Source organism: Chaetodon trifascialis, chromosome 20 (assembly GCF_039877785.1).
Source record: "Chaetodon trifascialis isolate fChaTrf1 chromosome 20, fChaTrf1.hap1, whole genome shotgun sequence".
NCBI classification, from domain to species: Eukaryota; Metazoa; Chordata; class Actinopteri; order Chaetodontiformes; family Chaetodontidae; genus Chaetodon; species Chaetodon trifascialis.
The window spans coordinates 6,263,993-6,288,610 of NC_092075.1; the positions used below are offsets into that span (position 1 = coordinate 6,263,993).

At 40.6% G+C, this 24,618-nt stretch overlaps 2 protein-coding genes and 2 non-coding genes across 6 annotated transcripts; 1 reads left to right on the forward strand and 3 right to left on the reverse strand.

The window, feature by feature from the left end:
* Positions 1–1,310: 1,310 nt before the first annotated feature.
* On the reverse strand, positions 1,311–4,369 carry rpl37 (ribosomal protein L37). Its single transcript, XM_070988996.1, has 4 exons — positions 4,256–4,369; positions 3,378–3,513; positions 2,997–3,081; positions 1,311–1,421 (listed from the first exon to the last, which is right to left on the reverse strand). Exons 1-4 carry the CDS (start codon positions 4,256–4,258, stop codon positions 1,352–1,354), a joined length of 294 nt encoding a protein of 97 aa, XP_070845097.1. The 5' UTR covers positions 4,259–4,369; the 3' UTR covers positions 1,311–1,351.
* Positions 2,064–2,143, reverse strand: LOC139349234 (small nucleolar RNA SNORD72). The gene has a single exon (XR_011603441.1). It is a non-coding gene; the product is annotated as a small nucleolar RNA SNORD72 (small nucleolar RNA).
* LOC139349236 (small nucleolar RNA SNORD72) lies at positions 3,584–3,663 on the reverse strand. Its single transcript, XR_011603442.1, has one exon. It is a non-coding gene; the product is annotated as a small nucleolar RNA SNORD72 (small nucleolar RNA).
* A 2,150-nt stretch (positions 4,370–6,519) lies between the features above and the next one.
* st8sia5 (ST8 alpha-N-acetyl-neuraminide alpha-2,8-sialyltransferase 5) lies at positions 6,520–21,899 on the forward strand. Of its 3 annotated transcripts, XM_070989620.1 has the most exons (9): positions 6,520–7,364; positions 12,118–12,225; positions 12,558–12,653; positions 15,974–16,066; positions 17,628–17,714; positions 18,512–18,656; positions 18,804–18,916; positions 19,478–19,570; positions 19,678–21,899. In XM_070989620.1, the coding sequence occupies exons 1-9, from the start codon at positions 7,219–7,221 to the stop codon at positions 20,138–20,140; spliced, it is 1,344 nt and encodes a 447-aa protein (XP_070845721.1). In that variant the 5' UTR covers positions 6,520–7,218; the 3' UTR covers positions 20,141–21,899. The 3 variants fall into 3 exon arrangements, with proteins under 3 accessions (XP_070845721.1, XP_070845722.1, XP_070845723.1); XM_070989621.1 differs by lacking the exon at positions 12,558–12,653 and having other exon boundaries at positions 6,545–7,364; XM_070989622.1 differs by lacking the exons at positions 12,118–12,225; positions 12,558–12,653 and having other exon boundaries at positions 6,600–7,364.
* The last annotated feature ends 2,719 nt before the right edge of the window (positions 21,900–24,618 follow it).

Here is a 24,618-nt window from a genome sequence, read left to right on the forward strand (position 1 = left end):
ACACTTCCACCACATTAGACTGCTGGTTTTCTCCGCTGCGGTGAATCTCAGACGTTTTCCAGCTGCACCATAAAAATCAACTTTTTGACTCATTCGTAAACCACCTCCCCTCCAGACGTCATCTGAGAGATTTTAGTATTGTTTGGCTGCTGCTAAATATTTAGACTTGTTTTTGGTGTTAAGATGTTTGGAAGCGGCTGCTTTGCCATTAAAGCTGCAGCGTGTACGCCATCTTCGATCTGCATGTTTGCTAAGTGAAGAGCACAGGGGCAGCGTGAAAACAACTGAGGCCCTGTAAGAGTCTGCGGGGCCCCTATCCAGCACTGAGCCCCTTCAGTCTGCAGCGACATGTTTCTTGATGCTTTTCAGGCTTAAAGAGCTGTAGGTTTGATATACTCGGCTTTAGAAAATCTTGTTTTAAGAAGGTCCTTGGTCTAAATTTAATGAAAGAGATGCTCAGTTCAGGCTAAAGTCTGGCACTCAAACAGATTTGATTCAGCACTAAATTGAATAATTTGGTTCAACAAGTTTCTTTCATGCCAAAATGTATTTGTAAGGATATTATTTTCCCAAACTGAGCATGAAATGCAACTGAAGCTTCCGAAGTGCCACTCAGATGTATTAAAAACAATCGCACCCTTTGTTGGCTCATCATTTTAGATCAGATGTAATCAGGTCAGGATGATGTCACACTCTTGATGGATGACTGACAGGCAAACTGTCCTCATTTCACACCTGACGCCTCGTTGTGTGAATCCCTTTATGTGCAGATCTTTCAGCTTGTTTGTTGCTATTCGAGCCAACTGATTTGATTTTCTAATAGAAAATTGGAAAAGGATCCACTCAAAACTTTTAAAAAGTTAAAACAACTCCTGGACTTAAAACAGCACCAACCTGATTTTCAAGGTGGGCCAAATATTTTTCTCCCAAAATATCTGAAACTGTTTCCAAACATATTGTATCTTTGAGCCATTCACACACTTTAATCCAATAATCTAACGTTGATCATTCCAAATGAAGCAGGTGTAATCGGGTCTATTTTTAACTCAAACAGCTCAGATCCCACTGACGTCACTACAAAACCTCCAACATTAAAACAGTAGCTCAGTTTTCTGAAAACACCATTTATTTCAGGTTTGTGTTCTTAGCATTGACAAAACATCTGAAGCTCTTTTTGACTGAGATGTGCACAAACGAACCACGTGGGAATAAAGTCTCAACACCCTGTAAGTATTTAATGTGACATCGACCGCGACCACTGTCATCACTGGCCAGACTAATGCTCGAAGATCAAGAGACAAGCCTGAAACTCTGGTTCAACATCACATTTATTTAACCAAAAATGTGTCTTTTAGGATGAGCTGGAGGCGGCCACTGCAGCGCGTCTGGGTTTGGGGGTGGTGCCTTCCCGGAAACCATTCCTGGAAAATACAGGAAGAAGAAAGTAAGTCAGGCTGCTGCAGACAAATGACAAGTAATCAGAGTAATTTAACTTGCAGGTAAATCCTGGTGAAAAGTCACCAGTCAGCCAGCAAGATAACTGGATAAAACCACTGCAGCTGTTCAGAGCTGATGATTAATTCTCAACTATAAACATTTATTTCTCTGTGGTTTGTTTAGACATGAGGATAAACAGCACGTCTGTGGCACACATGAAATCATGCTGTTAAGCAAGCTCGTGTTTTCGGTAGGCAAAGAGAAACCGGAATTTGAGTAAATATGTTACTGAAAAAGAGTCTGACTAACTCAGGTTCACTGAGACTTGGCAAGTTTATATATTTTGACTTGTCATTTCAGGGAAAACACAGATTTAATTAAAACCATTAACCACTGAAATGTCCCAGTTAGCCAGTAAACAAGACCTCAAAACCTCAACTTTTATGATAGTAAAACCTTCAGTATGACTGCCGACTTAAATATGCTGATAAAACTGAGAAACATGACTTAGAAGTAAACAGATGTTCACTTTGGAGATACCTTGAACACTCTCAATGCTCCACTTTAAGAGGAACCACGTGGGATCTCTGGTATGTCCATACTAATGTCACTCATCTTAACAATGCTGCTTACCTCAGAAAAAACACTGATATCACAATGAATTCATTTGTTCAGACATTTTTTTTTTCACCATCACTGGTAAGCAGCATTGAATCTGAATACTACAGATGTTTGCAAAGCACAAATAGCACATCTGGGCTGAATCCGTAATGTTTCTACGTGCATGCCGAGCGTAAACACAGCCACTGTTCACAAGAAAGAACAGACTCGCTGCCACTATTGGACTGAAAGGCATATTATGGATACATATGGTTTTACGTAAGGGCCCCCCCCCGTCTAACTGAGTTGCATGCACACCCACACACACTTGCACTGTGGACAGGTCATGTTACCACAGATATTTAGTTTACAGCATCAGGTTTATATCATACTGTGGCATCTTGTACTCTCAGTTCAGTAACGACATTCATCTTGTGGTTTTTGTAAATATTTGTTTAATATAGTTTATACCCATGTTAGTTTGTGGGTGCACCATGCCACCCCCCCCCCCCCCAACGCCACAATAATTATGATGCAGTGTCAACAGCAGCACTGATGATAATACGGAATGTAAACACACTGCAATGAAATCACTACAACCATAAATAAAAATGCAGGAATGTATGTTCCCACTGGAAATAAATCAACACAACTGAGTTTCCGTAGTTCAAGTTGATAAAATCATGTACTATAATCAGGTATACTTTAAGTGTTTATAATGTATTCAACAGTTCTAGAAGTGAATCCAATCAAACAAATTCTCCCTCTGGTCTTTGTGTTAAAGGTTTAACAAAATCTAACATCTTAGCATCAATACAACATTTATTCATTGGTGTTACTGATGAAAAATAAAAGCCCATTTCACCTTTCTGGCATAAAAAGCAAACACATGACAAGCAGCACATCTTCATACACTTGCATTTCTGCTGTGTTATCTTAGCCAAGTGTAAAGATCTTACCTGAATCTGCGGTAGACGACCTTCAGGTGTCTCAGACGGCCAGTGCCAGTGGTGTTCCTCCTCTTGGCCTTGGCGCTCCAGTTGTCTACAAAACAAACATCTGTATGCATCAAAACAGCCTAGCCATTCACATCAAGGTAGAGTTAGATTAGCAATTTTAGCATGTAATGACACAAGGCAAAATGTGGGATTTGTTATACAACTTAACATTAACACATTATGTCAGGGCACCCGGGCATAAATGTAAGTCACTGTGGGCTGCTATGCTACGCTAAGGCAGTCTAACCAGCTCAAAGACAGCCTGGCTCTCCTGTGTGTTTATCTGAATTAGCACTCTCATGCATGAGTCTTACTTTCAAAACGTGCCACTGGGAAACTTACACTTTCTCTTGCGCTTCTCAGGGTAGCCACACTTGCCACAGGAGGACTTCTGCAGGTGGTAAGCCTTGGACCCACAACGACGGCACAGGGTGTGCGTCTTGTTCCGGCGCTTACCGAAAGATGATGTTCCCTTCGTCTAAGAGGTAAGAGACGAGAGGGCTCAGGAACAATCCCCAAAGACTTCACGACAGTTTAAAGCTATGCCAGTCTTGTCTCAGCACAGAAGAATGAATCACAGGAAGTCATATGTTCAGACATTTGTGTTTAAAGACATCACTGACAAGACTGGTGCGGCAATAACCAATACTTGATTCTGAATGTGAAAGATGCAGAACAATTGATTACTGCCGCCGTGTTGGCAAAAATACTGAAACACAGATTGATAAAAATTCACGTCCTATTCCTTATAACAGCGTTTACAAGTCTGCATGTACCACAGTCGCATGCTAACAAGTGTGTACACTGAAAGGAAGCACTCTGAGCTACGAGTGACTAGCTAGTTACTATGCTAATCGCTACGGAAAAGCTAGTTAGCCATTATACTGAGTACCACTACCTTTACAAGGTGAATAACACCACCAATTCATTCGTCGTCATCTATCGTGTATAACCGAAGATACTGAGAGTAATCTACACGTTATCCGGTCTTTTACCGGCTAAACTAGGCCCGTGCTGTAGACTGAAACTCAATGCTATGAGCACCAAATACATGCGACAGAAACAACGTTAATTGTATTAAAATGCAACTTCATCTCAAAAATTGTGGGCCCAAATAGTAATAATGTTTATCCGACATCAAAACATCAACACTGCGAGTCAGATACACGACACATTACACAGATGTTAAAAGATTTCTGGCTGCCAGCATTGCAACTAACCATTTTCGTCCGGTGGCTAAGGGAAAAGAGACCGGAAGGAGAGCTTGCGCTCCATCAAATGACATCCGTGCTACTTCCTGTGTAACACAGAAATGTGGCCCAACATAACATTTTGCTAATGGATCGATTCAAAATGTATATTCAACGAAAATTCAACGCCCATTCAATTTAACCGCCCATTCATGTATTTGACGTATTTAAAGAAAGAAAAAAAAAAAGAAAAAAAAAAAAAACATTCATGAAAGTTTCCCCTTCATTTTCACAGGTGTGTTTCTTGTTTAAATCAGATTCAGCTTTACTGGTCAAGTATGTGTACACATACAGCTAAGCTAAGTTTAATGTTAGAGGATTGTTGACACTATATGACACCAGATCGACCACCAGCACATGGAAGGAAAACTCAACTCAAAACTTGTATTAAGAATACATAATGGTTCACAGCATAAAATATCAAGTAAAAACACAATTTATAAAATGGAAACAGATATTTAACAATAAAATCAGCACTGACAGCATTAACCAATGCCAGTGTAAAGAATTGATTTACTAAGATGTTTGTAGGCAGAAAATACATTTCTTATTTAAATATTTAATAAAGTTAAATTTCAAGAATATATGCAACCCGGTGTATAACATATTCTTAAAAGGTAATATTCATTCCCAGCATACTGCAAGGGTTTGCAGCTGAGAGTGAAGCAGTTGGGATGACGGTCAAGCCATGTTATTCAGAATATGTTGTACTGTATAACCGCTGTCATTCTAAGAATGGCGTTGCTGGTCCAGCTGAATGGGTTCAAGGATGTTGGCCTCTTTCATGAGTGATAAATGGAGCATAAGACTGACATGTGAATTGGTGCTGTGTTGGTCAGCGTAGTCCTACATTATCATCTGATCTTGATGATCTTATTTTGGAAGAATCTAGCTTTTCTCTGTGGCTTTCAGACATATCTCACATCTCGAGAACTTGAAACTGAATGAATACTTATGCAGTACATAGAGAGTGGGAGGAAATAGGGGTCAGAAGGGCAGCAGCTCAGTGCCTGTACATTAATCCAGCCATGGACATGTTCCAAACCCATGATGTGGAGCTCTGTGTAGTGACATATAGAATAAGATTCAAGGCAGAAATAAACTTCCTTTGCTTGGGTGACAGGGTCAATCTGTTGAGAGGAGTGAAGTCTCTTGCATGCTTATTTTTGGAGATATGATGTGCACGTCCAACTGGGAGGAGCCCTAGGGCAGCCTCAGAACATATTGGAGGGACTACATATCCAATCTGGCCTGGGACTGCCTCAGGGCCCGAAGGCCATGGCACAAGAGAAGGCTGTCTGGGCTGCTTTGCTCAGCCTGCTGCCTCCTAGCTATGGGCAAAGTGGCAGAATATAAAGTGATGAATGGCTTAATGTAAAATATATTACAGGAAATCACATTTCTGTGCATCCTGTCTCATTTAATCATGCAGATAGATCGCTAAAAGTTACACAACTAAAATGATGTGTGTTCCTTGTACAATATTTCTAAGTAAAGGGAAGTGTTTGGCTTGAGGTGCAAGGCAGATATATTCTCACAATTCCCACATTTCAAGTCTATAAGAGTCTGACACCACAATGACCATATGATGGTTCATCAAGTATTTCTTCTCTCACATCCACCCACCACTCTGCTGCTTGTAAAGGTGTTAATGCAACCCGGACTGCACCAGATGGACTTGGATGACGTGTTCAAACAGCTGTCAAAGCCAACACTGGCAGAAATCAATGGCACTAATACAGTTATCAGCACCAGCGCTGAAAAGATCCACTGGCTTCTGTCAGGAGCTTGGCTCTGAGAAGGTGTCACTGTCATGGCATCAGGATTTAATTGCCACAGTGTTGCTATCGAGGCTTGAAATCCTCCCCAAGCCCTAAAACAGTGGCGGGAGATGCTGAAGTTAACTTCAAAAATCCATTAGTCATGTCGTGCAGAAGATTCCATATTTCACCTTGACACGAGCTGCAGTGAAAACAAAATACAGAGGAAAAAATGATATTTAAGACCAGCTACATCAACCTGTCATACTGAAAGAAAAGAAAAGAAAAGAAAAGAAAAGAAAAGAAAAGAAAAGAAAAGAAAAGAAAAGAAAAGAAAACTCATGTGCAGTGCGCACCAGCATCAGATCTGAAGAAATGACAATGAAATGTAATTTTAGATTATAATAAACAGTTTGGCTCTGGTAAGTTTGTAGCCTGAGGAGGGCAGGTGAGCTGGGCTGTGTAATGTATTTTGAGAGCGCAGGTGCCTCGTTGTAAAGGAGACCATGACCTTGGTTTTTGGCTGAGTAAGGAGCATCTGAAAGAGGCGCGGCGCGCCCCCGGCTGCCAGGCTGAGAAAAGGCGCACCCACCTCCTTTTACATTTCAGGCACGCAGCTTTGCTCAGATTTGAGACGAAGCATGGAGGGTGTGAGTGCGTGTGTGTGTTTGTCTGTCGCAGCTCCTATCAAGTAATTTAAAGGAGAAAAAACCGCGCGTTGCATCGATGCCTTTGCGTTATCCGATTTAACATCCCGGGATCGCTTGTAGACAAATAGCCCTTGAGCGCGTATTTCTGGATAATCTGCGTTGCTCGCATCAGATCGAGCGGCTGCACCTCGTCGAGAAGAGTAGCGCGCAGCATCCGCAAATCAAGAATCTCATACGGGACGTTTCATGTTTTTCCATCCGCCCGTTTGCAAAATACATACAGATACAGAAATTATTTTACCAGACGCGGACGCAGGGCCGCTGAAATTTGCAATTGAGGTCACAACTGGCGATAAATTACGATGCTTATCATCCCGCACCAATGATGCTGCGGTACGAGAGCAGTGAAATAGCCTAGAGAGGTGATGGACGATGTCCTGTCCAAAGGGTACAAGACACTGGCGCTCTTGGTCCTGAATGCAGCGGACAGAGACACCTAACCGGGTGTCACCGTCAGCCCTGGATGCTGCGCCGAAGGATGGCATACGCCGACCCGTCGTCGGGAAAAGATATACTCGGTAATAGATCGCTTTGCTTCATATTTATTTGCGCATTTGGACTCGTCACACTGTTACAACAGATTCTCTATGGAAAAAACTACATTAAGAGGTAAGTGTCGGTTCTTTCTGTGTATCATTAAGAATAGGCAATTAGAGCGCAGGCCTGTTTCTAACTTACCTGCTGTAAGGATAACGTTCAGCCTTAAAAAAGCATGCCTTCATAGCCGTTTTGTGTGAGGCTTTTGCTCAGTTTTGATCCCAGTTAATGACTGAATGGTAAAAAAGAAACCCTGAATGATAAACTGATTAATTGCTCAGGATAAATGAGAGTCTTCTGGATGTCGGCACGTATTGGGAAAACAAGCTTTAATGGCTGAGAAGAACAAAAGCAATTAACCATCCATCTTTTTTCCCAGTGGCATAGAAACAGTTTCCATTGGATTTATTTTTTTGATATTTTCTGAAAATGAAGCATCACATTCATGCCATACACAGTGCTCCACCTGTGTATGGTAATGTTTTCCCTTTCTTTTTCTTTTCTTTTTCCAAAGATCTTTATTTGATTTTCCGTTTCAGCCTTCTTGACTGGTCCTAGCCTACATCTTACAGAGGCATCAGATTATCGTAATGCAGCTGAGAGCTATTGGAGCTGATGATGATTACAGATATCAACATGATAAAGATGATGTGTATTTCTTATTGGTCCCTGTTAAATAAACCATTCTGCCAGGTTGCACACACAGCCACTGCAGAGCCATGTTTTACAACACCTCTGCAACAGCATTTATCTGTCTGATACGGATTCCTGAGCTGAAGCCTGGTTGGAAGTCCACTTTTGCACTTAAAGACCCATTTATTGACTAAATTGCAGCCCCCTTGCCTTGACAATCTGAGACAAATTTCAGTGTGAGACGAGCAGATGCTGAGAAGCCGGATGTTTGATCTTTAGGTGGTACAAAGAATCTCACAAAACACCAATTCTCACTCCAAACAAAAGGAATAATCTGAAAAAAAAAACCCCACCTCCAGATATTTTGCAGACAGCACATATATGTTTACATCAAAGCAAACATATATGTGCTGCAGTCTGAAAGCTCCCCACAGCTAACCCCTCCCCTGCCACCCTGCTGGGCTGGTCTGACAGTACTCAATGTGGATTCATGGCATCTCGACCTCTGCGGTGAGATGCATGAATTCAGACCCGACACACGCACCTTTCTTTCTTCGCCTGTGCCCTTACTTTGCTCCTAGCGGCCTAGGAGCGGGGGGGTGGGGTGGGGAGGGGGACCAAGCCGCACAACACAAACCAGTTGGCTCAGCGGCAGCCATTTTGCTACAGTCTGTCTGCACAAACACCTCAGTGCAAGTGGGGGAGAGAGAGGAAGGAGAAGGCGAGAGTGAGAGACTGAGTGGGAGCGATGAAACGCCTGTGTTCGCATGTGTGTTTGTGTGTGATGCAGAGAGGGAGGGAGAAGACGTCACCTCATGATGCCTCGCCAAGCATAAACAGTCAGAAGTCCACATGGGTTCGACCACACCCAGCCTCATCCCCCGTCAAACCCAAGCATGAGGAGATGCATCCCAGAAAAAACAAGTCTGCCAACTGCCAGAGGCGTCTACGCTAGAACGGCAGCAGAGGAGACATTTGGGTGCTTAGATGGGGAGAAATAGGGAGAAACAGTTCAGATCACCAAAGGTCAAAGGGCCCTTCTCTAAACGTATTGTTGTATTTGACAAATCTGGCCGTGTCGCATGAATCCCCGTCCTGCCTGCCTTCACCCACATTAGAGTGCAGCTGTGGGAGGATGTAGGGCTGTAAAATGGCAGTGGCAGATTCAAGAGGAAGGCCTATTATATGATCAGAGTGAGTGACACACTTCTGCAAAGGAAGTCTTATTAACTCTCAACTCTATTTGACTTGAAGAGGCTGATGTCTAAAAATACTCTCGGCTAGAGAGAGTTGCAGCAAAGGCCCCCGGGCTGCAGCAGTTTGGTTAGTAACCTGAAAATGAGCACCGTGCATGTGGCTGCCACTAATGATCATCTTCCTTGTTAAAGGATAAAACACCAGGAAAAAGGTGCCATCTTTGAATTTCTAGAAAAAGAATCTCCATTTTCAGTGATGTAAAGCAGAAATGTCTTAAAATCTTAAACTTTTCTTGATAAATAACATATATGATTGTTCATTTCTAGGATTTACTGCAAATATTCTGCAGACTGACTAACTGATTAATCAAAAAAAACAAATCACCTTGTGACTCTCTCTGAGCCGTTCTTGATGCATTATGTATTTGGGTCTTATCTCTGATTCTGACCAGCTTTCTGTTTTTTGTTGTTTTTTTAGTTTCAGCATGCAGATGACAGAACTGTATGTACATACCAGCACACAGAAGCGCTAGTTCATAATTTATAAGTCACAGCACTTTACAGGAGTCATCCTGTTAAAAGTTAATGCAGAGAGAGAGAGCGAGAGAGAACAGATCACAGTTGTTTTTGCACAGCCTGATATCACTATTGTTGCTGTTGTTCCTACGACTATAACTAATGTTGCTCCTTGGACCATCATTGCAACTGCCCAGTCACATTGTATGATGCCATAGCTTTGCAACTGGGAAAAATTGACAGATTTTTAACACATACTTAATGCTGGAAAATAGTTTTGCTGCTTAATCCTAAACAAAGTGCAGCAGAAAACAGAAAATAATAAGTAAAAAAAATAACAACCATATAAAAATAGGCACAAACCCCCGTATGCCTCAGTCCTGTGCTTGACCCATTCATCCCCCCTGACCTGCTCCCTCGATGCTTCTGGAGCAACATTAATGATGATGCATTAATAGTAGCACCAACACAGCCTTATCAGAGAGCTTTGTTTTCATATAGTTCCGGTTTTGATAAGGCCAATGAAGTATCTTCCCATCTGAAGTGGTCTGTAGTGGTTACACTGGACATACTAAATGGACATCTGAGTTAATGTGCCCGCCTTATCCTGAAAAACAAAGTGCCCATCCTGCTTGCAAAAAGCATGAACAATGCTGAAGGGCAGAATCAGAGCACGTTAGTGCTGCAGAACAACTTTGTGCTTGTTGTTTGTCTGATCTGATGCGTAGATTACTGTCTGGATTGTGCTCATAATCGAGTCAATGGGAGCTCAGTTGGCTTTTATTATGCGAAGTGAAGGATATGGCTTGATCTGCGAGTTATAAGCAGTGACACGAGATTCATTTAAGGTTCTTGTTTGGCAGCCACAACACAGAAGAGCATCAGTATTGGATAATCTTTGTGATATTGATCAACTCGCAGCATTTCAGTTAGAAACAAGCTGATTTAATTGCAGTGATTAAGATTAAGAGCATGCATGACTAAATTATACTGCTACAATTAGCAGACACTTGTCCTCTCGTAGGCACACATGCTAAACCGAGGGACAAACATCTCTCTGATTTTAGGCCGTTCTGTTCTGCAGCTGGCTGCAGAGTGTTGTTGAGATGTTGAAGTAGCACTCAGAGGACCCAAATGCGCCCGCGGATCAGAGCTGAGATGAGTTTGACGATGAATGCCTTCTCACATAATGCACCCAGAAAGGCTCTCTTTGGGTTCACTTTCCCTGCTGAATTTAGCACAACACCCACAGAGCACTCGCAGAAATGAGTCACTCATGAATACTTGCATAATAATCAGTCGTTAAGAGGAGAAGCTGTTCACCCACTGATATTTGGGTATGGAATGTAAAATGTAAATAGCAAATCGTCGTATGCTAAGCCTGATATGGTGTGTTCCTCTGTTCCATAGACCTCAACTGTCGTCCCAGAATTGAGTAACAATACATATTTGAGCTTTGTAATGCAAGCCAACACACAAAATCTGTGACTGAAAATAGCCCCAACAATCTTCTCCTGTTTCAGTAATGTGAAGATTAATGTCTTCATTGGGAACCAGTGGAACTGCTGGTTCTGGTCTTTTCACGGGATTTGTCTTCAGTGACAAAAATGTAGAATATTGTCAGCCATATTCTTAAATTCACAATTAGATATGTTTTAGGCCTTGATATTATCTAAGTTTCCCTTGTTCTAAGCCCCACAAATGACTGTAGATTACTGCGGATGCCCCCCATCCCTCTAAAAGTCAGAATAATTTGAAGGCTATGAACCACCTGCACCCAATGGCTTCCTCTGATAGATAAACTGTGATGGTGCTCGTGAAATATAATGTAGCAGAGGCCCAAATATCCTTACTCTCATATTTCCAATTATACAACCAATAGCATCTTTTATTAGACACAGACAAGTTGAAATAACCCCACAGAAAAAAAAACTGTTCAAAGGCTGAGTGGTGCTAAACATGACTAGTAAATCCATTTTATGTGCAAAACCCCCTTTAACAGTAATATCTCATTGAAAATATGGTATAAATAGTCTATTTTTTACTACCTACACTTGGCAAATCAGTTGGCATCTCTTCCTCAGAAGTAATTTGGCATTTGCAGCAACATTGGCAGCATTTATTGCTCCTCCCTTAACTCACTCTGACTTTAATATATTGAATTACAAGGCTAACGCTCGTGCAGTCCAATATTGAAGGGTGTGAATGTTCGAATCACAGTCAAGTTAGTGGCAACAGCTCAGCAGAGCGTAAACTAACCGTTCAAACCATGATGTCATTAACGGAAAATTCATTCTAACCATGTTTGGTGTCATACCTTGACTGTTTTCTTGAGCCAAAAAGCTGGTCCGCCTGATTGTATTTGTGTATGTGCAAATTTGAGCGTTGTGAGTGAACGCATGGGCTTGGTTGTATGTGTTTGACATTTGCACAATGAGGACAATAAATCCCAAAAATAAACTGACTCATTTTCTTACTAGTGCGCAACAGTTTAGCCGACTCAAAGGGGACGAGACAGGAAATTGGACCGGTCCCGTTAATTTCTCGGATGATGGATCTCTGAAGCCTGCCAGAAATGGAAGGAAAAGGTACCTTTCCAGCGTGACTGACTGCACAACACCTCTGAGAAAAGAGAGTGTGTGAGAGAGAGAGAAAGAGAGAGATGGAGTGAGAGAGAACACTAGTTTCAAATCCATCATAGTGACGACCCAGCCCTGCATGTGTGGACTGGGCCGCTGATATGCCCACCAGTCTCCTCAGATGTTATAGAGAGAACACAAGCTGTAGCATATTTACATTTTCTTTCCTCTACATGTTTTGAACTCTGCAGATTTAGCAGGAAGTTAGCAGGGGTGGTGATGTCACAGGACTACATCACACATTTAACTCTAACTTAACCTACCTGTCTGCATGTTGACAGATGTTTCCGTCAGAATTTTCAGCCAGATTCACAGATCTCCGTAATAGTCACACCCTGCCTAGCCGATATTAAGAAGAAAAAAAACCGCCCTCAAAGGTAGGCCAGTTTGAAGGCATTTTAAGTATTTTCACAGAAACCCAAGAATGCCTCTTTCTTTTCCATTAGTTTGAAAGGTATAAACTCTCATATTTTTTCAGTGGTGGTTGCACTTCAGATTTGCTCTTGCATGTTGTCTGATCCCGTTCACCTCGACCCCAGATCTCCAAACCCCATCCCCCCCCCTCCAGAAGCTGGTAGAACCACGGCCTCTCGTTGATGTACTGGCTTCTCCTCGTCCCTCTGTGTCCCATCCAGCACCCATTTCCAAATGCCTTGTCCTCCTCAATATGTGTCTCATGTGTTCTGCACAGCTCTGTGTGTATGCCATGTACATAGTGTGGACACTTCTCTCTGCTCCCCCTATCTCCCCTTCTCACATCTGCATTGTCTCTCTCTGCGACCTGGATTTACCCCCTTTTTCCACTTTACTTTCCTTGTTAGAATAAGACAGGAACGTGCCAGATTTTTCTTTCCCCAGAGCTCCAAATCCTAATTGCACTGAGCCGTAGATGTCAGTATCTGTGGTAAAATGCTGGTCAGTCTGGATTGGTTTTGAACCAGCATTGTGCAGTTAAACATAAGATGCCATACGGGATGAAATTCATCTCAAGTGAATAACTGTCTTGCTTTTAGAACTGAACAGAGAACACTTGCAAAGGTTTCATCATCTTAGCTAAAACAAGCATGAATAGTCCCATTCAAAGGGTCAAATATATTATATAAAACCTCAGAAATACACTGCATCATCAGGTGGATGTAGACAACCAGTTTCATTGTTCCTTATTTGTACAATTTCATCCCTGTATCTTGTTCCTTTAATGCATCCCTCCATTGTATTGCTTGTTGTGTTCTGTCATGACTATTATTATTTTTTAACTCACCTCGTTTATCTCCACAGCCACAGGTAATATTATCCATCTTCCCAAACACCACACTACATCCTTTTTATCTGATGTGACAAAAAATAACATTTATTCTAATAAGTGCACATTGCAGCCGCTGCCATTTTGGCATTAAATCCTCTGACCCTCCCTCAAGCATTATTTGAAAAATAGATTCAGATGTACCTCAGAAGGGGTATATTATGAAACTATAATTACTGTACGGATCAATATTTATTTATATAAAACATGTTTATTTAGAGAGAGATGGCCTTCTGCCCAAAACCCTAAAAGGAAAATTATAGATCAGGGCTAAAGAGAGAACCCCTCTGGGGTTGGCAGTAATACAAAATCATTTGTCTGTGAGGTAAACAGCACATTGAAACAATTAATAAATTATTTTCAAGGCTTTCAAGTTACATTTTGAAGCACTTACTTTAGTCATTATGGAATCACACAACCAAAATCCATCATATCACTAGAGGATTCTTCCACACTTAACAAAACAACTTTCTGTGGAAATTTCAAGGCAGGCACTCGGAATTTGAAAACAATCAAGTAGCATTTAGTCTGCCGCATACATTAAGAAAACAGTGTTAAATTAAAACTGATAAACAAACCACAAACACCAAAGTGAGAATATGCAACTTTTGTCAAACAGCACCCCCTGTGGTTACAAGTGGTAATTACAAGATAATGGAACATTGAATTTACCTTTAAAGCCGTGTTTATCTATGATATGCTAAAATACAGCTTAACAGGAGGTCAGCTAGAAAGAGTCATGAAGTCAGTGAAAATGTTTATTAAAGTCAGATAGCGTCCGCCTAAAGTTTGCTAACATAAGCTGCGCATACCAGAGCAAGTGAAGCTGCAGCAGCAACAGTCCTGATGATGGGTGTGCGAGGGTGTGTTACTTAAAAAATCCTGAATTTTCATCTCAAACCTTTAACCTCATGATCAAACTGAACCACTTCATCACCAAGTAACTGGAATGTAACTAAGCCCCACCTTTACAGACTGCCACATTAAAGTGATATGCACATTAACACATCACCAGTTATTAACCATTAACATGCAGCTGTAATATATATGATTCTGAAATGGGCCATTCTGCATAATAAGTACTTTTACTCTTGGTATTTTAGGTCTTGATACTAATACTTCTGCACTTTTCCTTGGGTAAGATTTCTGAATACTTGACTTTTACTCGTAATAGAGTATTCTTAAACTGTAGTACTGCTAATTGTACTTAAGCAAAAGAACTGATTACTTCTTCCACCTCTACTTACACTTCACACTCACATCCATCTGCTCCAGAAAAAGCAGCTATGAAAATTAGATTTGTTATTTTGGCTAATTTTTGTAGCCTAATAAAACACCTCAGTTCCCTCTTTCTAATTTAATAATATGATCTTGTAGACATAGACGCCTCCATACTAACCACACCTCTCCCAAAACACAAACTCACACACACAAATGCACATTTTATCCAAACTGCACGTTGATTGCATGTAAAAACAATGTTCTGCTGCAAGAAAGGAGGCATCAGTGCACAGGTAAATGATTTATTGACACCTTGATATGAATCCTTTCAACCGTCTCTGCAGAACCATTCTGTCAAATCCACCAACACACAGTCACACCACCATACTGAAGACATTATTTTGTGTGCTTTTGGTTAATGTTGCCATTTCAATGTAATGATTGTTTTATATGTGTAAAATCAATCTCTCAGATTATTTAGGTCAAGTTAATATTCAATTTCCAAATATTTATTGCCTCCATGTTGTAATTACCTGTTTGCATGAACATGTGTGTATGTGTTTATATGCACACTTTATCGAAATATCAAGAGATCAGTCAAAGTTTCATGTTTTTGCAGCCAGCACAACTCATATATAGTATTATTTTTATGCAGTTAATTACATTATATAAATGTGTAAATATATTGTACTTCTGCACATAAAAAATTTAAAAAAATCTAAACTTACTATCCATCTGAACCACCTTTTTAACAAACTGCTCTGGAAGCAACCCCATTCTCCCTGTCAGACCTCATAACTAATTAAATAAGTAAAAATATGAGAGGTATTATGTTTGTGAAAATAGTGTATAACATTGGTTTAGACTAAGATGTATTAGAATCTGGTGCAAGTGTCCAATAAACAGTATGTTACTCTCCTGTTTGTGACGCCTAAAATCAATTTCATCACTTCTGTCATTTGTCATCCCACAATGCTATACTGATATTCTGTTATTTCATAAAGTCAAACCATAGATGTTTTGCAGTAAATATAAGATATTTTCCTTTACACACTGTTTTTATATATATCTATACGTATATATATTGCATCTTATCCACAGTTTGTATATTAATTCTGTTGATTCTCTTGTGTGGAGAGTTTAGGCAGAGGATGACTGTGTCTGTCCCTCCAGGTATCTGGAGAACTATGATGGTTCCTTTGAATACAACTCCACTGCATGCAGGGAGCTCAGACAGGAGATTATGGATGTCAAAGTCCTGACAATGTGAGTGATCATTATGACATGTCCAACACATGTAGTGGACAACTGTGTTTTTAAAATAACATCTATTTTCCCTAAGTTGATCCTCAAGCACCTGTCAGGTACGTATAGAGACTATTGACCACCTGACTTATGATATATGATGAAGTCAGTGTCCTTCAGGTCTGAGAAAACAAATAGCAATCAAAATATTCTCTGTTTGACCTTAAAAAGAGTGATAACAGCCTAGCTACAGCCAGGCAAGCAGCTCTGTGAGGCTGGATTTAGGCACAGCATTGGTTTGAGCTACATGCTAACATTAGCGTGCTAAATGATGATGTTTAGTAGGTCTTGAGTTTCCCATGTTCACCGTTTTAGTTTTAGCATGTTAGCATGCTAAAATTCGCTAACTAGCACAAGTATTTTGTCAAGAAACGAGTTAAGATTTTGATGGTGGCATTAGATGGGAAGCTATTTCAATACATCCTGAGGGGAACATGAATGTGTGTACCAAATTTCATGGGTATCCATCAACATACATATAATAGCAGTTCAGTTTAGACATTTCCCTCAAAAACTGCAAATATCAACCTCACGGCAGCGAAGAAAAATCATAGGATCACAGAAGTCGAGAGCACTGATCCTCTGGGGACCATGAATGTCTGTACAACATCTCATGACACTCCATTCAGTAGTTGTCGAGTTGTTTGAGTGTGGATTGGAGTGGTGGACCAACTGACTGACAAAGCCTTCCCTAAAGAACGACAAATAATACACAACAAGAGACAGCAGAAATGTATTTAGTGTTAATATTTGATTATTTTGAATGCTTTTAAAAGCTGATCAGTTAATTTAATAGTAAGCATAGTTGTCTCTAGAGGACGGGAAACAGTAGGTTGGCCACTGCAGATAAATAAAAGGAGAACTGAAGAAGAGAACAATGCTCAAATCTTACCACACGACAACATTTTATAGCTGAAAGTTGGTAACCTCATCTTCTATTGTCAGTTTAAATGCAGCACACTATAAATAACACATTTTCACATAATGCAGCTGATTATTTGCCAGATTCATTTCACCCCTCAATGAGCCAGTTGTGCTAAAGGCAATTTGAGCAGCACATTTCTTCTTGTAAGTCCGTGAATTTTGTCCAGTGACCTTTTGTGCGTGCCCCTCAGGCTGCCAAACTTTAATGTCGAACGCATTCTTGGAGCTTGATGAAGGGCCATGAGCCAGTCTGACTGAGGCAGAGAACAGCTGCTGTCACTGTGCCAGACACACAGACAGACCAGTAATGGTGCCACCCTGCCTCCCAGAGCAAATCACATCTCCCAGTCATCTCAAGGGAAATGTCACTTCAAGGACAGCTATTTTAGAGACACGCCTGATGAAGCCACTGTCTTTGTATTAGCGATTCTAGATCCAGCAGCATCAGTAGAGCCATCACTACAATTCTCTGTCCCCTTGATTGTCGTTATAATGATCTCTCTTCAATTTATTACCCTTGTAGAGTAAATCGGAAAAAAAAATAACATGGCCATGGGTATCCCTCCTTATTCCACAAGTCTCTCTGCCTGTCTGCCAGGGTGAAAACCTCAGAGCTGTTTGAGCGATGGCGAAACCTGCAGGTTTGCAGATGGGAGCAGAACAAGGAGGAGACCAGCAACTTCAAGTACGTTTGACTTTGCCTCAGCACAAGACATTTCTTCATTCCCCCTCAGTTTACACGCTTCTCATACTTAATCTCCACCTCCAACCCCAGTGTCTTAACTGAGGTCATAAATGGCTCAACAAACATACTCATGTCCTAATTTTTTAAGAATTGATCATAAACATGATTGTTAACCAATGATAAGCTTCACACGTCTCCCATATGAGATGACAAATTACTTCTGTTTGAAGTCTCAGAGAATCCAGCTGTAAAACATGATGAAACACAACGTATAACTGTATACTGTCTATATCTGTGATTGGTGTTCACAGAACGTTTTGTGCATTTTGGAGTTTAATTGACTCCATCCATAAGTAAAATCACTCTGCAGGTTAAAATACTGCACATTCCTTAGTGTGTAAATGACCAATTTGCTCATTCACAGCCCCATAACATGCATAAAAACATGCATAAAATGTTTTCTTTACTTTTTTTTCTTTAGTTTTATAACAATTCCTGGTAATTTTAGCATTTTGTCACCTTCATCAAATGTGAAAGCCCAGTTTGTAGCAAAGGGAAGGTACTTCTCCACCTAACATCTTGGATTTTATTGAGATCATGAGAAAAGATAAGAAAATATTTAGAGCAAAAAATAGGTTTATCTTGCAATTATTATTTTGTGTGGGACTCCAAACAATGAGTATGTAAAGCCAGTGTGAACACAGCACAGGGGTTAAGCTAGTTCTGGTCTTGATGCTGGCATGAAGTCATTGACTGAACTGAACTAACCCCACTCTCTCCTTGGTGTCCTCCTAAAGGATGTCTCTGTCTCGCTGCTGTAATGCTCCTTCATTTCTGTTCACCACCAAGAGGAACACTCCTGCAGGAACCAAGCTGAGGTACGAGGTGGACACCAGTGGTATCCTTCCCATCACCGCTGAGGTCTTCAAAATGTTCCCAGATGTGAGTCCATCGCCTGTTCGCTCTTCAATATTAGCTTTGCCTATTCTGCCAAATAGATCTTGTCAACCTGGTGACAAGATCTGTTTGGTTTCAAGAACCGTCAATGCTGTTTGTCTGAATTTAACAACATATGTCTGCTTCATCCAGGACATGCCGTATTCCAAATCGCAGTACAAGAAATGTGCTGTCATTGGAAATGGCGGCATCATCAAGAACAGCAAATGTGGAAAGGAAATTGACTCAGCAGATTTTGTCTTTAGGTATTCAGGTTATAATCCTTCAGTGTTTGTCGTGTGATAATCATCATTCCTCAAAATGTTTCTTTTGCACTCTGCAAATTACCCACAGTTTTACAATGCAATTAAAAGTCCAACATTTTTAACAGAGAATTCAATCACATAAAAGACTGCATAATGGTGTAGTTAAAATGGGCTCCATGTGATTGGCCATTGCTAGGCCCCATCCCTGTTAGTTACTATTGCTATATCTATCTAAGCACTTAAAAATAACTGTTAATAATAACACTTCTAGCTTGCAGTTATAGATAATTTTAGACATTTCATCTATCAGACCTCCTAATTTTCAGGTGCACCAGTGCAACCAATGAAAATGCTTAGCTGCACTTGACAGATTGAAGTAATGACTCGACTACAGCCCCACGCACAGCTTGACAGGCCGAGTTAAAGCTAAACTGTGATTGGAGGGGTTTAGCAAACTATCAGCTGAGTTTTACTGTTAAGTGATTAATTGTGTAGCTCTATGTTATGTCTTACCAACATGCCTAGTTGAACTTCTTCATCAGTGGATTCTCTTCTTTGCAGGTGCAACATACCTCCCATTAATGAGAAGTACACAGCTGATGTTGGCACTAAAACAGACCTGGTGACAATAAATCCAAGCATTATCACGGAGAGGTACTGTAAATATGGGCGTGAGCGAGAAGTCAGGGTGATATCTCTCAGTCTGTATTTAGCGTCCTTCTCCTTTGTCTTCTTCATCTCATGTTCGACTTCCTCTGCAGATTTCAGAAGCTGGAGAAATGGCGGCGACCGTTTTATGAAGTCCTCCAAAATTACGAGAACTCCTCAGTGGTGCTTCCCGCTTTCTACAACACCCGCAACACTGATGTATCTTTCAGAGTCAAGTACATGCTGGATGACTTCGACTCTCAGAGAGGCGTGTTTTTCTTCCACCCGCAGTACCTGCTTAATGTGCAGCGTTTCTGGGCAGTGCAGGGCGTCCGGGCCAAGCGGCTCAGCAGCGGTCTGATGCTCGTGACCGCCGCCTTAGAGATGTGCGAGGAAGTCCACCTCTACGGTTTCTGGGCGTTTCCCATGAACCCCTCTGGCATCTTCATCACTCACCATTACTATGACAACGTCAAGCCACGGCCGGGCTTCCATGCGATGCCCCATGAGATTTTCAACTTCATTCACATGCATACTCGTGGGATCATTAATGTACACACGGGGCAGTGCACGTGATCCCTCACTCCTCTGCTTTAATGTGGAAGTTCACCATTTTACCTTTTAGTTTGTTTACTTTGAATCAGGTCGACCTGTCGTGTTTCATTTCAGTCATTGAGTCGGTTCACTTCTTCCTCCCTGTTTAAAAAGAGAGTTGGCCTTCGGAGCGTACACTTCTTTGCTCTCACTGATTCAACGACACATTGAAGGTTGCTTGCTTTAATTGCCAACATACTTCTCTTTTTGATGTGTACCTTAAGTTGTTTATTTAGTCAATCAAATCACTATGGTTATCTCTGACTTTCTAACCATAGGATGCTTGTTTTTAATGTGAAAAGTGGTCTTCATAGTGATGTTGTTTCTGTGAAGTTTTCTAGTGGCTCTGCTGTACAGAGGTGTTGTTTTCTACTCAACGTTGCACAGATATTTGCGCTGAAATGGGCCGCAGTGGGTGTCTTTCTGCCCCTCATCCCCCCCTCCTCTCTCTTTATCTCAGACACTCTGTGGGTGTGGCAGCTTTTAATGTTTGTGTAAAACAAGACCTGAACCTTGATATCAAGCTAGTACTCAAAAACCGATTTAAAAAAAAAGACCAAATTGTAACATCCAATTGTCTACTTTTGTAATCTATTTCCTATTCACCAGATTCACTGGGTGAATATTTTAAAATGCTACTGAAATGGTCTGTTTTCAGTGGCCTACCTTCTCCCATTTTTCCTCTGATATCTCTGGTGAAAAAAGAGTGTATGAGAGGAGCACTGAAGAGGAGGTTTTAGACAAAAGCCAGACGAATATTTCACAATCACACCAGGTCAGCGAACTTTGACTTTCAAGGCCACCATCCAATTTGTAAAGCAACATAGCTCTGTTGAGCGATCCAGCCTCTCGTTGTCATTCATGTCTTAAGCCATGCTGCCTTATGAGATATCAAACCCTCTATACGATATGCAATGCACCCTTGTGTTTTGCTTATCTACAAGTACATAACATTAAACTTAATCTTAGTTTGTCTCTTAAAGGACATTTAAGACTCTCTAAGGTATAGAAATTCATGTGCAGCTCTCAGCTTATATTATACTGGAATCAGCTGTTCTTACTCCCTGTAAACTCCATCCATAATCATGTAATGCTCTGCATGACTTTACTCTATACTTGGCTTTGTGTGTGCCTGCTTCAATGATCACTGAAATATGTTTACACTTAAGCCTCTACTGACGTTCACAGTGCTTTTGGAGATATATACACAAACCTTTTCACAGAAAAAATGAATGGTTTCCTCGTAGTGAATTGTATAATAGTGGATGCAGTTCTCATTGATTAAAGATGCAAGAATGAACATGGTTGCTGCCCTTTTGTGAAGTGCTACGACACTTTTATTACTGCTATGTTATTTAACCTTCCCCTTTGGTTGCGTTGGTTTTTACTGTTTATTTTGTTGTTTTGTTGCTGCAAAAAGGTTTAAAGAGACTGTAAACTAATATTTTGTCACACCTTTGTTCATGCTTGGCTGTCCTTTGTATTTGAAGGACATCATTGCTAATAAGATGCTGTTTCTTGTGTGTTTATACACAAGAGATATGAGTTCAGCAAATATGAACACCAAAAATCTTTTGGCTTGACCTCTAAATTGTTATACACACAATAGTCAGGAATAGAAAAGGAAGGGAACTGCTCTGTGTACTGAATGGAGGTAATGTATAACACAGTGCTTCTTAACTGACTCTGGATCATTCTTTATACTGGTATTGTGTTTGTAAATAAACTTCTTTGGATTTTCTCACTTGTATGTTTTATGGAAAGAGCACACAACAGTACTAATTAATATATTTAAATACGATTGGCCATAAGTAAGAATAATTATTAATATGCTTCCTAATTACAAAATCTTCTGATTTGGTAGTGACCACCACACACTGCGCTTGTTGAGGACTCCAGACGACACAAGATGCTAATTTAACTGCCTCATTTTAGAACAGTTAACCTTTGGTTTGTCTGCTCCAATTAGCTTGTTAAGCAAAGCTACTGTCAACACCTCAATTATTAAGCAGCAGCCGGTGTCAGTGTCCTCTCACAGACTGAGTCAGCGAAGGATGGTTGCAAGTATGGCTGGCAGATCATATCTGACTTTTGCTGGAGGTCTTCAAATTCCACCATGTCAACAAGCACAAGAAAGGTTAATGGTAGAAACTGCGTTTTTATAATGACAGTTGGCTTAAGATATAAGAGGCTTTTAGATGTATTTAAGGTAGTATTCTCCACCAGGTATATCCATGCTCCAGGTGCCTTTAAATAAACAGGTGAAACAGTTAAAAGTAATGACAACAGTTGAGGCTACAATGATAGATAAATGGTTGAATGCTTAGAAAAAGAAATTGCTAAAAAGTTTAAATAGTGTCATACTAGTTGAAAGTAATGGGTAAACAGTTCAAATCTAGCTAGCGATTGTGCTAAGTAGAGAAATGGCTGAAACAAACAGCTAGCTAAAACCAATGGATAAACAGTTGAATAGCTAAAAGCACCAAATAGATGGTTGAAGCACACAGTTAAATAGTTAAAATAGTTAACTATAGGTAATGGATATGACTATACCATTGAATTGCCAAAACTAATGGATAAACTGTTCAAATTACTTCAAAAATGTCAACATTTAAGTTAATTTTCAAGTTAACTATAATGGTCAAAGGGTGTCTAAATCACAGTCACCACCATCAGCAGTGCAATTAAATGGAGTTCTTCGTTGTATTTTGAGTAACAAGGTTTTTGTTGAAAAATTGGTGAACTAAGGCAGCTGCAAATACATGACTGAATGATTCTCTCAGGTAAGCTGTGTTTCATGATATTATTTACATGCAGTTACTTTATTCAAATATATGGGAAAAGTAAGGTGGTCTGGTGGTCTGCAGGACAGTGAGATTAAGATTAAGATTTTACTTTATTAATCACTGCACACACATGCTCCATGGCAAACCAGGAGCGGTGGGCTGCCAGCCGACGGTGGTGCCCTGGGACCAGTTCCTCTTTGTCACCACTGGTCAGGTGGTGATCTTCTTGCATGTTTTTAGTTGGGGTATTTTTATGGAGGATACCCCAGGTGAACACGGGGAGAACATGCAAACTCCACACAGAAAGGTCCCTTTTTCCTCGAGCAGCAGGCACTGCAGGCATGGTGGAGGACACGCCACCAGCGCCCACACCGGGACATTCTAGCTGTGAGGCGACAGTGTGACCACTTGTGCCAACGTGCCACCGAGACAGGATCACAATGAACACAAGAAATCAGAAAACATCATTTTACAGTGAATGTATCATAAAATTTTATTGCATGAATATTTTAGATACGATTAATTAGGAATACTGTAGCATTTTGTGTTGTTAGGGGATGATTTCTCTGTGCACTGGGTCAAATGAGGTTTGACTCTCTGCTGTCATCCGTAGGTTGGGTAATCTGATGTTGAAAGATCAATATGACCAAACTCTGCCCTTCCCCTGATGCCTGCATTATCTGGTGTCAGGTGGCAGCAATAAGGCTAATGGGATGATTTGGCTAGTCAGGTGCAGATGTGTATGCTGGTGTGATGGAGCTGCAACAAAAATTTGCATATGGGAAATTTGTGCTATTTTAAAAGCAGCTTCACTAAAGACAGAAGACTCATTAACTAGTCTCACACTTAAGTTGCCTTGCAAATCTACATTATGAATGAAATGTACCAGAAATTAAGTTCCTGGTTCATACTGATTACTTATTTCAGTGAGCAATTTTAAGTGATTTTATGTCTTACTAAAATATGACTGGTTATTTTTTGGGGGACAAAATATTAATGTAAAAATATCACTATGCAGATGAAGGCCGGTGCAATTTCACACTTGAAAGAATTAAGAAATACTAAGAATTACTAAATGCTTACATTTATAGAATTATAAACTACAAGTGTTCTTAATGGCCTTTCAAAGGAAGTTGTTGCTGTTTTCAGTCTTTATGCCAAGCTAAGCTAATCACCTGGTAGCTCTAGATTCATATTGAGCATATATATGTGTACACATGTAGCATCAATCTCTTCATCTAACTCTTGGCAAGAAAGCAAATGAGCATATTTTCCAAAATGTCAGACTGCTGCTTAAAGTTTACACTGAAGTTGCTGTGAAAGAGATAAATCATTGCTGCATAGATGCTTACTCATCAGTTGTAAATCTTAAGATACAGTCAGTTTGTTGCCAGTTATGAGTTTCTTTAGACCAAGATCTCTAAATGTGATTGATACGCACACATTGTTATATCAGCATAAACAAAAGGGAGTAGTTGTAACGGTGAGTTTATGTGTGTGTCTCTCTGTGTGTGTCTCCCTGTCTGTGTGCGTGTGGCTGCAGGTAAAAGCGAGACGCCCCCGGCCCGTAAAGCGATCCTAACACCATGAATAATGGAGAGTACCGTGGCAGAGAGGATAAGTTCTCTGTGCAAGGCTCCTTTTTCACAGGGCTTTCTCCCGTGGGTCACGTGA